The sequence below is a fragment of the Magallana gigas genome, chromosome 6 (assembly GCF_963853765.1).
Source record: "Magallana gigas chromosome 6, xbMagGiga1.1, whole genome shotgun sequence".
Classification (NCBI taxonomy): domain Eukaryota; kingdom Metazoa; phylum Mollusca; class Bivalvia; order Ostreida; family Ostreidae; genus Magallana; species Magallana gigas.
Genome location: NC_088858.1, coordinates 10,662,965 through 10,676,434, shown reverse-complemented (window position 1 = coordinate 10,676,434; position 13,470 = coordinate 10,662,965). Strand labels below are relative to the sequence as shown.

General features: G+C 34.8%; 2 protein-coding genes across 3 annotated transcripts; both read left to right on the top strand.

The window, feature by feature from the left end:
* Window positions 1-290: 290 nt before the first annotated feature.
* Window positions 291-2,233, top strand: LOC136276225 (ankyrin repeat domain-containing protein 29-like). The gene has a single exon (XM_066087655.1). It carries the CDS (start codon window positions 291-293, stop codon window positions 1,320-1,322), a length of 1,032 nt encoding a protein of 343 aa, XP_065943727.1. The 3' UTR covers window positions 1,323-2,233.
* A 3,111-nt stretch (window positions 2,234-5,344) lies between these two features.
* On the top strand, window positions 5,345-11,618 carry LOC105336775 (lachesin). 2 transcript variants are annotated; one of them, XM_011441225.4, is made up of 7 exons: window positions 5,345-5,505; window positions 6,272-6,346; window positions 6,837-6,895; window positions 7,457-7,688; window positions 8,674-8,817; window positions 9,088-9,222; window positions 10,983-11,618. In XM_011441225.4, the coding sequence occupies exons 2-7, from the start codon at window positions 6,280-6,282 to the stop codon at window positions 11,372-11,374; spliced, it is 1,029 nt and encodes a 342-aa protein (XP_011439527.3). In that variant the 5' UTR covers window positions 5,345-5,505; window positions 6,272-6,279; the 3' UTR covers window positions 11,375-11,618. The 2 variants fall into 2 exon arrangements, with proteins under 2 accessions (XP_011439527.3, XP_011439526.3); XM_011441224.4 differs by having other exon boundaries at window positions 5,361-5,505; window positions 6,269-6,346.
* Window positions 11,619-13,470: the final 1,852 nt, after the last annotated feature.

The window sequence follows — 13,470 nt, the reverse complement described above, 5'->3', positions numbered from 1 at the left end:
AGACTCGACAGTTAGATATCATAGACTACTTACTAAGCTTAGGTGTTAATGTTAACATTCCTGTTTATCCTGAAAAATTCACTCCACTTTATGTAGCAATTGATTTACGGTACAGGGATGTCATTCATAAACTTTTAACTGTAAAATGTTTGAATATAAACAAAAGAAACACCGATGGAGAATCCCCCCTTCTTCACGCCGTTCGTATTTCTTTCCACGAGGCATTTGAGTCTCTTTTGGAGGCAGGAGCAAAATGCGATGTCCAGGATGAGAAGGGAAACACTGCTTTAATGATGGGAGTCATTCATGGTATGGAGTATGTCCAACCACTTATCAATAAAGGGGCAAACCTCAACATAAAAAATAAAAGGAATCAAACCGCCCTGTCATTTGCCTTGCGCCGACTCATGGCAGGGGACACAGAAATGGTGTGTTATTTGGTTGAAAATGGAGCAGACCCCAACATGGACAAGGATGGCAACACCCCTCTATTGTATGCTACACTCAACCGCAACTTAAAAATGGTCTCCAAGTTAGTTAATGCTGGTGCCAACCCAGACTGTAGAAATGCACAAGGTCAAACTGCCTTGCATATAGCCGCATGGAATGGCTATACAGATATTGTTGATCTGTTGCTCAAAACAGGAATGGAGCATGACACACGAACTAACGATGGCAACACTCCACTGTCCTTGGCTGCCCATGGAAACCATCTTGAAGTTATCAACATGTTGCTACCTCTAGGATGTAATGTTAACAATGTCGACAAAGATGACGACACGCCACTGCTGTATGCCACATTCAACAGCAATTTAAAAATGGTCTGCAAGCTGGTGAACGCTGGTGCAGATCCAGACTGTAGAAACCATCACAACACCACCCCACTGTGGAATGCTGTCTACAAAAATGACCAGGATACCATCAGATATTTACTTGTAAAGAATGTGGAACTGGAGGTGTCATCGCGAGGCACAGACCAGCATGCTCGATCAAACGTTGCCACTGTAATATATCCCGTGCCGAGATCACTGCTTTATGTGGCAGCCCTTCAGTGTTCTGTCGATGTAGTGATGACTCTCATTCTGGCTGGCTATAACATTTACAAGGAATTGATCCCATACGACATTTATACACCAATGCGTGGGGTGCTAATTAAATTTTCTTCCTCTCCCTCTAGTCTTTTGTCAATTTGCAGAGTGTTTTTTAGAAGAAGGTTCAAAGGAAATGTGGAAGAAAATGTTAGTTCTTTGAATATTCCTGAAAATCTAAAAAATAGTCTGATGCTGAAAAATTTCATTCCAGAAGAATTTTTCAAGATGTAGAGAATATTAGTCTTAAACCATTGTTTTTGAATTGTCAAATATTAAAATTTAAAAAGTTTGTATCTGGTTGTGATATGATCTACAATGTAATTTAAAGATCTGTTCACATGCACCCATTTTTTAATTACTTTAACCCTGATGCAAATTATACCCCTGGTGCTTAGTTATGTGTACATCGGGGGGGCCCCAATTTTTTGCGAATTGAATAAACATGAAGTTGCCCCCCCCCCCCAAAAAAAATTATGGAACCATGTAAAAATTTGAATTGAAAAAAAAGAAATAAACACTGAAATTCAAGTTAAAGGTATACTTGCCCCCCCCCTTGTATTTAGATAAATGTACATCATTGGGTGATGGTATTACCCTCAGGAGGTGAGATCCCCTGGTCCTTGTATCCCCTGCAGTAACATACTGGCGAAGTGGAGAAATTTGTATTTCATGGTGAGTCTTGCCTTGGGTTTTCTTGATTGCAGGGTATCCCAGTGTTGTTTTTCTAAGATGGCAATGATTGTCTCAAGGTGGTAGCCATTGAAGTTGTTGACTGCAAATCGACCCTTCTCTGTGCTATTTTGATGGAATCAAAGTATTGACTGTTAAGGTGGCTCTATACACCACAGCTTATTTCAATTTTCAATAGAAGACCACAACACATACTTATCAAATATTGAAATGATGGTAGTGATATTATAGGTATTTCTTAAGAATTTTTTTGATGTTTTTTTTCGTATTTTTGTAAAATATTCTTTAAAAAATGAACTATCAAATTGAACGAAAATTGTTCATCAAATGATTGATATTTCCTCCAGACACACAAACAAATCCAGAGATACTACCATCTAACAATCGCTTTGCAGGTTTGGTCTTTAGCTATTGGTTTGTAGCCTCGCATGTTCTGTACGAGAGGTTCTAACGGATATTCTACCGGATATATGCTGGGTTAAATACGTTATTTAGTAGTTCAGTCATGATCTCTGTGTCTCTTTGAAGAATCTTTAATGGCGTTCCCCCTGTTCCGTCTTGCTTTCTGTTCTTCAAGTATGTCCATAATCTTTTAGGGTTGTTTATGATATCCCCACTGATAATCTCGTCCAAGTACACGTCATGTGCTTTCTACACTTCTTTCTGATTAAGTTTGTTGATGTTTACATTTATCCATATGCTTTGATTTCTTTAATCTGGCTTTTTTGTATGCTCTCGTTTTCCTTTTGCTAGTCTCTTGATGATGCCATTAACATAGGTTTGCTGTGTCATAAGGATGTTACTTCTTCTTACCCATTTTTTTTAATGATAATCTCGCAGAATGTTCTAAATGATGTCAAGATGGAACTTATTTCCATACAGGTTATACCCACTTAGTTTTTCTTATATTCCTGTACATTGTCAATGTTGTTAAATGTGTTTGCTCTTTCCAACTTCAAAATCTTCTGCTTGTAAAATATTCTTTTTATATATATGGGATAATGTATATGATAAATATTGTGAAGATTACATTACCTTTTTTTTTTGGTCTGTGGTTCCTTTGTTAGAAAAAATGATTTTATTGATCATTTGATGTAAGAATTCAATTTCTGTTTTAATGGGCTAATAGTATTTGATTAGCTGAGCAACCTATTTTACAAATAAATAGGCTCCCCCCATATCTCCCACTGGGAGTCAATGACACCATGATTTCACGTGTTATTTGGAATCATAAATTATTTTTATTGTGTTACCAATTTACAAAAAAAATTGAACAAGATAAAAATGAATAAATTCAATAGCTGCGTCATACTGGTTTACAAAGCATAAACTGTTCAAACTCAGTTTACAATTGTTCAATTCGATGGATTAAATTCATTCCTTAATCGTAGGAAAGTTGAAACTGACTTTGTAAAATGAATGCATTTATTTTTTCATAGTTTTATTGGTTCCCCTTCCTCTAAAATAACTTGTTGTTAACTAGTTTACTGTCATTTCCCTTTTATTTTATTAAACTTTATTGTACTTTGAAATATGTATACACGCAATTTTCTTTTAAGAGATATTAAACCTGGCTGTTTTTGCTTCAATGGTATTTTCTGTATTTGTTATACTATTACTGTCTGATACGGAATTAAAAGACGGATTCTTCTCAACTTTACTGTATATGACCAAATAAATGCTTATATACGTGTACTGCTCATATATACGTTACTTGTTCATTGAGCTGTTTGGTAAATTACTCGAATATTACTGGGTATTTGTTGGTTATTCTAAATAAATCATCCAGATTATAATCATCTTTGTTAAATTGAAACACTGGTTAAATGAATAAAAAAATTATTTTAATTTCTTTTGTTATCTATAATCAGAACATATATCTATACATGTTAGGTGTATTGATGCTGTCACTCAGACCACACTTGTAGAAAAATGCCCATGTACGTTGACCGAAGAGGCATTGATAGATTATGTGTGTGGGAGATTCATACTACCATGGCCCGCCTTCATTGAGAAATACTAGTACTTAAGAGGGATTACTTTTCCATAGGTTACTTCCTGTACTATCAAGAGATATTTTTATGCATACGTTGACTGGCTTTTAATCCTATAACCTCAGAAATCATTGTCCAGAGTAGGTTGACCCGTCATGTTGTGAGTTTTAGTGCCGTGTGTGCTAGTTGTCACAAAGAAGATACTAGTAGGTGAGGCCAGTTGATAGCTGCGATATTAAGAGAGATTTTTCCTCGCATAGTCACTCTGATTATAAGCATTTGCTAAACTTAAAAAAAAACCTAAGGAAAAAAAAAGAAACATTTGAAGAAGTACAAAGTAATTATTGAGACTTCCAACCCATCATATAGAGCTGTTTCTAGGTGGTTAAACAAAATTCAAAGATGGAAGAAAACGTGTTAAAGATGACGTACGATCAGGAAAACCAAACACGGCTACAAATACAAAAGATTTGCTGAAAATCAAAGATTAAGAAGAGAGAGAGAGAGGGGGGGGGGATACATTGTGAAGGACTTAGCTCGAATAGTAGGAATAACAATAGGCACTGTTCATAAAATGCTAACAAAAGACCTCGGATACAGGAAGATCTCAGCGAGATGTATATACCTCATTTACTGAATGAGGAACAGAAAGCTGACCATGTTTCATGTGCGAAAAATAAATAAACTATTCAAAAAGAAACAAAAATCGACTTATTTCAGACATAGTAACAGGAGATGAAACGTGGGTGCGTTATTTACCGCTGCAAAGATAGTTTGATAATGAAGTATGGATGACAAAATGTATATGGAAAGCGTTCAGTTATTGTCAAACGGGGTCAGAGCACATGAAAATACTTTTTTTCTTTGCCATTTTCCTAAACAGTGAGGGTGTTCTGTTGCAATTTTCTATATTCCAAAAAAAGATGTATAAATTCAAAATTTTGCATAAATTTGCATAACAAATTTCCAGAACCTTGTATGAAGGGTCTCTTATTTTTGCACGATAACGCTCAAGCCAACAAGTCAAAATTAGTCCCAGAGTTTCTCAGTAAAGAGGTTTTGAAATCCCTCATCCTTCTTACTCTCCAGATCTTTCCCATGTCACATTTGTCTCTTCCCAAAACCTAAAAGACATTTAGCTGGAGAGCTCTAGAACTTTGATTATATTTAACTTAAGTCCGCATTTAATCAGTTTGTGAAGGGTCTGCCTAGAGAGGAATATAGAAAAGTATTTCAGGAGTGTAATTCTTGTCTGAATAAGTACATACGTGTTAAAGATGAGTACTTTGAAGAAATGGAATAAAGGAATGCAAATTATTTTCATGTCCTTTTTTATTGCACCAAGGACAAAACTGTTTGAATGACCCTCGTATATACCAGTATATTATTCTTCCATGTTCAACTAATATCATTTGGAAAAGTGTTAATGAGGAAACATCTATTCGTTTATGTAATGGATATACTTAAAAAATTTTTTTTTTAAAAGAATGGCATACGTCAGACCTTGAAAAAAGGTTGGTGAAACAAATTTGTCATTGAGACTATGAACCAGTCCCATATACAAACCGCCATGCTTATACATGTATATATCCGATCCCAAAGTACTGCTTTCCGTTCTCCATTTGTTGTTACACTAGAGGTCGCATTCTTCAACAGGAAGCGAATTATTTGAATATCTGAGGAGAAATTTAAGGTTTACGATAAATTTTGGGTGATTAAGCCCTGAACAAGTAAGTAAAATACTTCTGTAATCATTTGGTGTAAATTCTCCCTTTCAGTATAACAAGGTAAAAAAATGATCTATTAGAAAAATGTTTTTTAATACACGTTTACCTTTATATTGTTTTTTCCTGTATGATTAGCTTCAGTGGCTTGATTTTATATCTTAATCATGGGGAGGATGGGGGTTTACATATAGATTATGTCGCTACTACTCGAGGTTAATTGGGAGCATTTACAGTGTTTTCCTGCATGGTTCAGTCGCTTGATCTCATATGTAAGATGGAAAAGCCTGGTCTTTGTCATGGGGGGGAGGGGTTACATATCAAGAATATGTCGCTACTACTCATGGTTAATTGGGAGCATTGGGGTTTTGATTTTAGTCAGATTTCTTCTTCGTCTAGGACACACACACACACATATATATATATAAACACATGTACAAAGAATAAGTCCAATGCTCAAATAACTTTTATCTATAGCACTTTCGCCCTGCTGGGCTCTTCAGTAGATTTAAACAAAGATCATTGGACTTATTCTTCGTGTTTATTCATCCCCGATACCCAGAAAAGGGATTTATTGAATTTGAAAATATATATATATATATATATATATATATATATATATATATATATATATATATATATATATATATATATATATATATATATATATATAAAACACAGAGATATATATCTATTTTCTTCTCCAAGGAAATGTAGTGTGTTTACATTTATAGTTATGAGCAAAAAGCCTCAATATTTCAATGTATAGCAGAAAGGAGCATGCGCTGTACGGACTGTGCGTTGATGGTGTTGGTGTGGACACGATGTATTGGGATAGCATACTTCGGTACGTATTGACGCCATTGCACATAACCTTAAGAACATACAATTTTACCCTATAATCCACTCACAGCATAATCCCGACCACTCACGTGTCTTCATCTCAATGGCAATCAATTCAAATATTAAATCCCGTCACTTTAAACGGTTGGGGGGGGGGGGGGGGGTGGCTTCTAATCATACTTGTCCATTTATCCAACCTTTCTTCTACTTTCTTCTACATTAAAACCGGTATGTATATATTATTTTTTAGGCAAACTGGGGTTTGTAGTGACATTTATTTAAAAAAAAAGGGGGCATTGGAAGTGATGATATCGATCATTTTAAAGATGCAAATCTACTGCTGCAACCCCAATTTCCGATTAGGAATCTTTTTGGACAGTGTCGACATATTTAAGTTAATGCTACACTACTCCCCACGCTTACAGAATCAGTGCAATTGCCTAAGTATTTCGATAGCTCAATTCCTTTGATTGTTCGTCCCTTTACTTTTTTAGAGGAAACCATTTACAGAGACCCAATGTCCAGTGTAACGTTCTACTGCCATCCTAGTCAGGTAAAACGAAACCTTTCATTCGAACACAGTTATTCTTTTGTGGTTTATATGGACTACAGAAGTATTGAACATTGTAGTAATGTAAAATAAAAATACCCAAGTCGGTGAGTCAAGTAGGAAATACGAATAGGGCAACTTTAAAAATATGTTAATCTCGCAATAACGAGTTAATTATCTCGTTTATGCGAAAACAGGTTTCGTACTAACGAGAAAAATTCTCATGATAACGAGAAAAGGTCTCGTTATTACGAGTTAATTATCTCGTAATTACGAGTAAAAATCTCGTTATTATGATTTAATTATCTCATAATTATAATCACGAAAAAATATCTTGTTAAAAAAAATAAAGAGTAGTTGTGAAAAAAAATACATAGATGATAAATGTTCCTCGTTCATCCAGACCTCCAAGTCCATTGGTTCAGCCTTTCAGTCTATTTCCAGAACTTAATTCAATTTTGATTATTTTTAAAATAACAACGATTATTATTCATTGATTTCTTTGATGATAGGAATTGCATCATATGAAAGATGATATGAATTTTGCAACTTTTTTGCATGAAGACGTCTGAACAGTACATGTGGAAACTAGTACCGCCACAGAAAACGGAAACAATATTGTTCATGAATAACGCCAATTTAACCAGCGACAAGTACTATTTCTTGGAATCAAGGTATCATTCCTGGGATCTTGGTTTGAAAACAGTCATGAAGAGGCATTCAGGGACTTATTTATGCCAGGAATTTGCTAACACCGGGTTGGTCACTCTCAAGAACTATACGCTTGTTGTCAACGGTATGCATAGTGTCTGATTTTAGCCAAGGTATTTTTCTTGAATCATATTTAAGTTTGCTAGCTAGAGCTAGTATGGCGGTGTTACAGATTTATTCATACGATAATCACTTTGTGTTACCACAATCTGAGGGGTGAGATCAATTTTCCCGAAATGAAACATTCTGAAGAAAATATAGGCTAGAATTGTAAAAAAAAAAATTATTTTGGGGAAGTGTCAATTTTTTATACGGAATAGTAAAAGAAAACACTCTTCCGGAAGAAGAAAAGATCGAATCCTTACTAAAAATTGTACTAAAGTAAGAATGGAGATTGTCAAGACAGGTTTTACCTTTATCCTAAAGAGGTCACTGCAAATATTAATTGAATGGGGGAGGGGACAAATATCATCAAGAATGCTTGTAGGCTATATGCTGTATATAGAAATCTTAAATACCGGTATCTATATCGGTAAACAAAATCAAGAAAACATTTTGTTAAATTGATTAAGCTTCTATGAAAATCAGAGTCGTCATATTTATTTATACCATGATATCCTGGATGTCAAAAAAAAGGACGTGCTCTAGTTTTACATAGAAAAATGTAATATACAGTTCTGACGTAAAAAAGGCGATAATTTTTAAAATCAATATTAAAAAAGGAGCTATTAAAAAAAATTCCTAAATATGATATTGAATAAGGCTTGTACATTGTTAACAGGAGTTTTTGGCTTTTAATCTGGAATGTTCGCAACTTCGATTTTCAGTCTTTAGTGATCTTATTGACAACGAGCGCGTATAAACGAAATCTCCATACATTCAGCATGCAGGCTCTGGTACTAGCTGCAGGTCTGTCGTCCATCCGAATTCATTCAGACTGGGAGCTACAGAACTGCAGCTAGCTCTGGTACATGTATGCTATATCAATAAATACAATCTAAGAAATTGAAATTGTCTTGGAAGGACGTTAAACACTTATTATTCTATTGATCAACTTTTTTGATATACAGGTCCACCGGAATTGTCACCAAACATCCCCTGGCTGAATACAGTACCGGTGATAGAAGGAAACACAGCAGAGCTGAGATGTGACGTCACAGGGTCTCCGCCACCTTCCATTAGCTGGTTTGCGATGGAAGACGGACAAATACGATGTATTTATGTTTTACATGGCAAAGCATGCGCGGATCCAGAATTTTTTTTGGGGGGGGGGGGGGCGATTATTTGAGCTTGCCAGGGGTGTCTGAGGGATATTTTTTGTTTTGTTGTTTTATAATGGGAATTCAAAGAAATTTGAATTTTGCAGGGGGGGGGGTCTAGACCCCCTGACCCCCACCCCTCTAGATCCGCGCATGCACAATGGTATTAAAGGCATTGTAGTTGGAGTCATTCGCCGAAAGTAATTATTCATTGTATTTTTACAGCAATACACATAGAGGGACATATACTTCAGATACGTAACATCACACGGGCTTGCGGGACAAAATATGTATGCATCGCCGAAAACAGACTCTCAAGGAAACCCCTTTTGAATATGACTTTTGACTTGGACGTACAATGTAAGGACACACTTGCGACACGTTAAAAATCTATTTTATGAAAATATCATGTCATCAACTGATATTTACCATTTTAACTCCGAATCATTTAGATAAGTCGGTGGCCATGCATTCAGTCGTCGATTGGCTTCACAATTATATAGTCTGATAGGCTAAGATAAGTAAATATTCAATGAAAAAGCAATGTATTTTTGTTGTTGTTGCTATGAGGTGTGTTTTTTGTGTTATTCAAAAAATGGTAATATAACAAAGGTCCATTTTATCTTTTAATCTTTGTGAGTATAACTCTCCTGTAATATGGCTTCAAAGAAGATGAGATTTGCAACTTTTCTCTCTTAGCCCTCTGTTACCATGACAACTGATACCCATAGCAACTAATATACATGTATTGTGCCTTGGTTATTTGCGTCTTACACTTAAGTGAATCAATGTATGCAATATTTAGAATTATACAACTGTGTGACTGGGCCCCTGTATAAAATTTTGATATCTATTTATAGAATACGGTTTTAGCTCACCTGAGCTGAAAGCTCAAGTGAGCTTTTCTGATTACATTTTGTCTGTCGTCCGCCTGTCTGTCTGCCAATAATTTTTTTACTTTAACATAGGAATATATAGGGGAAATCTTTAAAAACTAATCAGTCAGAAAAGCTAACACTTAGATTGAAGCATCCTCAGGTAGTGTACAAAATCATGATCCCTGGGGGTAGGGTGGGGTCACAATGGGGGGGAGGTCGAAGTTTTACATAGGAATATAAAGATGAATCTTTAAAAATTCTCTTCTCAGAAACTAATCAGCCATAAAAAAAAATGAAACTTGTGTGAAAGCATCCTCAGAAAGAGTCAAATTTTTGAAAATTATGACCCCTTTGGGTAGGGTAGGCCAACAAAGTGGAGGAAGGAGCATGGGGGACAAAAATGTACACTGGAATATATAGAGACAATCTTTAAAAATCGTCTTCTAAAAAAACAATTTAGTGAAAGCAACAACAGATAATGTGGATTCAAATTTGTTCAAATCAAAATCTTCAGGAGAAGGGTGGGGCCACATCGGGGATCAAGTTTTACAAAGCGAAACATTTTAATTATTTACAAAAACCGAAATGTTATAATATATGCTATATGGTTTTACTTATACAAGCATTTTGACATATTGCTGATTCTTTAAACTAGTTAAGACTTTGGATCCTGGACGATTATTGAGCCTCACAGGGGGTTTAGAGTTTTATGTAGGATGATATCCCATATATAAACAATTGCAAGAACTGCAATGCTCAACATGTGATATGACTATACGAAATCATCCTGTTACCAAAGAGACTTGATTATCAACATACGAATATCCAGGGGGAGGGGGGTTGTTGGAATTTATCTATACAGGACCTACATGTACATGTATTATTCTACATTGTCTTGATAGTTTGTATTATGAATCTATAAGGCTGATTTTATCATGCCTATTGTTCCTCTAGTGAGCGATGTGGCCCAGGGCCTCTTGTTTATAGTCTGATCATTTACAGTTTTATAGACTTTATTTAAAAATAAGAGTTTAGATTTTTAAGTACACGATATTCATTGATATTTAACTATGGATGATAAGTTAATTTTACAATATATTAATTATGTAAAGGAAATCAGGTAAGTTCAGTGATGATGACATGTATCTATACGGTCTACCGCCCAGCTTCTTAAATGGCAATAAACAGTCATTTTTGAAGCAGTTGTCTTTTATATTAAAACGACAATTTTTACTTTTGCAGTTCCAGCTCAAATATTGCTATACGACGCAAAATCTCCACGTAGGGATGTGACCTCAGCCATACTGAACAGGAAGTTGGGCATGGAAGTGATTTTAAGATGTGATGTCATGATGTATCCGGAAGTAACAATTAACTGGAAAATTAGAAACCTAAAGAACTCCCAATTACGCAAAATAGCCTCATACATACCGGGAGTCGGTATTTCAGAACACGACAGGAGAAAAACTGTTTATACTTTTAAATTCCAGGTCATTCCAAACAAAAAAGTGACAATTTTTGATGTTATCTTTAGAACAGATAAAGAGGAAACTTTCTCGGAGTATGTATGTGAAACGGAGGGACAGCAATTTCCGAGTACGCAAAAAAGTATCAAAATTGAGAAGCTGCCTTAATGCATGTGAAACATTTTACACTTGGATTCTTCTAATAAAATAAAAATTAAAAATAAACGGATAGCATAAAATATGAAAAGTACGCCATCATCCCACCACGACAGTCTATTAGTGTGTATATGCGCTAAAGAGAAGAATGTGTACTGCTTAGAAACTTAAACAATAAGTATATAGCTTTAAAGTATAGAAAATCCTCCCCCATTTCAAATTTCAAGACTGAATTGAACTAATACAATGGGAATTTTGAATTTTTTTTTTTACATTTAAAGAAGTTCGTTCCCCTCTGGCTTTTTGGGTACCTATTTTATGTCACGTCTTATCTAAAAAATTGCATCATATATTATCATTCTATCTGAACATGTATATTTGAATAAGCCATATTGAATAAAATTGTTAAAAGAAAATTATATTTTTACAGAGTTTAGTAAGAGACAATATTTTGTGGCGGAAGGTTTTCAAGAAGAAAATGAACAATTGTAATAAGTCAATTATTTTAGAGTACTGTTAGAACCATTTTAACAAGACCTTGGACTTTCAGTAGGACGAAACTATCTAATCCTTGCGTGAAAACAAGTTTAAAATGACGCGGTTTCAAGCGAAATATGCACCGATTGCGTAGTCTAAGCTAAAAAGCCAGACAGATCTTGTTGATTACAGAGAGCCGTGGCCAACAATGAAATAGACAGGCATACGTCATATTGCTGTTTGACACAACTACCTAAAGTCCTAGCTCTTGTTAAAATGGTTCTACTTTAGCCTCCTTATTTTCAGCGCATACTAAACTTCATGATAGTTTGTGTATTACGATGCATTCATGTTGTTTTAAAAAAAATATCTTTATCAATAGTTTGATATTTCTATCGATATATTTTAGCATATTTAGCTTATAATTCATAGAAGTCAAGAAAAAATTAACTCCAGCAGTTTTGAGTCGAAGTTAATCCATGCCTTTGACAATCATTGCCATTAGATATTCTATTCACTATTTTTGCATGTATATAACAGGCACGTTGCATCGATTTTGAAAGTGGGGGAGCCAGACTCATCCAAAAAATCTTGAGACAAGCAAAAAAAAAAATCCTAATCCGGGGGGGGGGGGGGGGGGGGTTGTCAAATATCGAATAAAATTCTAATAAAATCCTAAGGAGTGATATGGTCATTTTCAAGAAAAAAAATTCTGTTTTTATATACTATCTTATAATAAAAAAGAATTACGAACGTTTTACCAGGATCACCAGGATTAAAAATGATCTGATCCTGCTATTTCACCGAGATACTACATAATTATGTACATGCACATACAATGTAGGCTACATGTACTGCTTTGAATCTGTTTGCAAGCGTTAACAAATAAGTGTCAGCGCGGGATTCATGGATATCCATTTTTGGACGATTTTGATCTGCAACAGAGACTGATAAGTTGAATCAAAATTGTTGCTCACTCATGTACATGTGTATTATTTTGTTTAAAAAATAAATTAAAGGTATATGTGGCGGTTTTTTTTCATGCTAAGAAATATTTGATTTATTTATTTATTTAAATAAGTTATATAAAGATATATCTTCACAATAAATTACGCAGTTTATATCATTCGGGTAAAAAAGAAATAGAAATAAATAAATAATTTTTGGGAGTTGATTTTAATCAACTATCCTATGCAGTTACTCTGCCAAACCGGAAGTGAAACAGTGTTTGGACCTTAGCACAAATCACCACCGCTGACAAGACTTAGTTCTCGAAAATAATAGAAAAATTCGATGTAATGTATGCTGAAGCATAGTTTTTCAAGGAAACTTATCGATAAACGCTTTGAAAATAGTCAGATTTTATATAATACGAACAAGTTAGATATTTTTGTAGTCTCATTTATTCCTACTCCAGAGTTTAATATACTAGTAGTCTCGTTCAACCAAACGTTCGGCTGTCTCTGTAAATCTCCGACAAGCAAAGAGGCTCTCTTGCTTGTCGGAGATTAACGGAGACAGCCGAACGTCTGGTTGAACGAGACGAGAGTTCGATATCAATAGTGCTTGGATCCATAAAAATTTTTCTATTACTCATACATAGTTTAAAATCCATCTTTAAATATTACAGA

Coding starts and splice junctions, on each gene's coding strand:
- LOC136276225 (XM_066087655.1), top strand. CDS start 291: ATGATGGGAGTCATTCATGGTATGGAGTATGTCCAACCACTTATCAAT.
- LOC105336775 (XM_011441225.4), top strand. CDS start 6,280: ATGCGCTGTACGGACTGTGCGTTGATGGTGTTGGTGTGGACACGATGT. Junction 6,347..6,836: donor TATTGGGATAGCATACTTCG/GTACGTATTGAC, acceptor TTACTTTTTTAG/AGGAAACCATTTACAGAGAC. Junction 8,818..9,087: donor GGAAGACGGACAAATACGAT/GTATTTATGTTT, acceptor GTATTTTTACAG/CAATACACATAGAGGGACAT.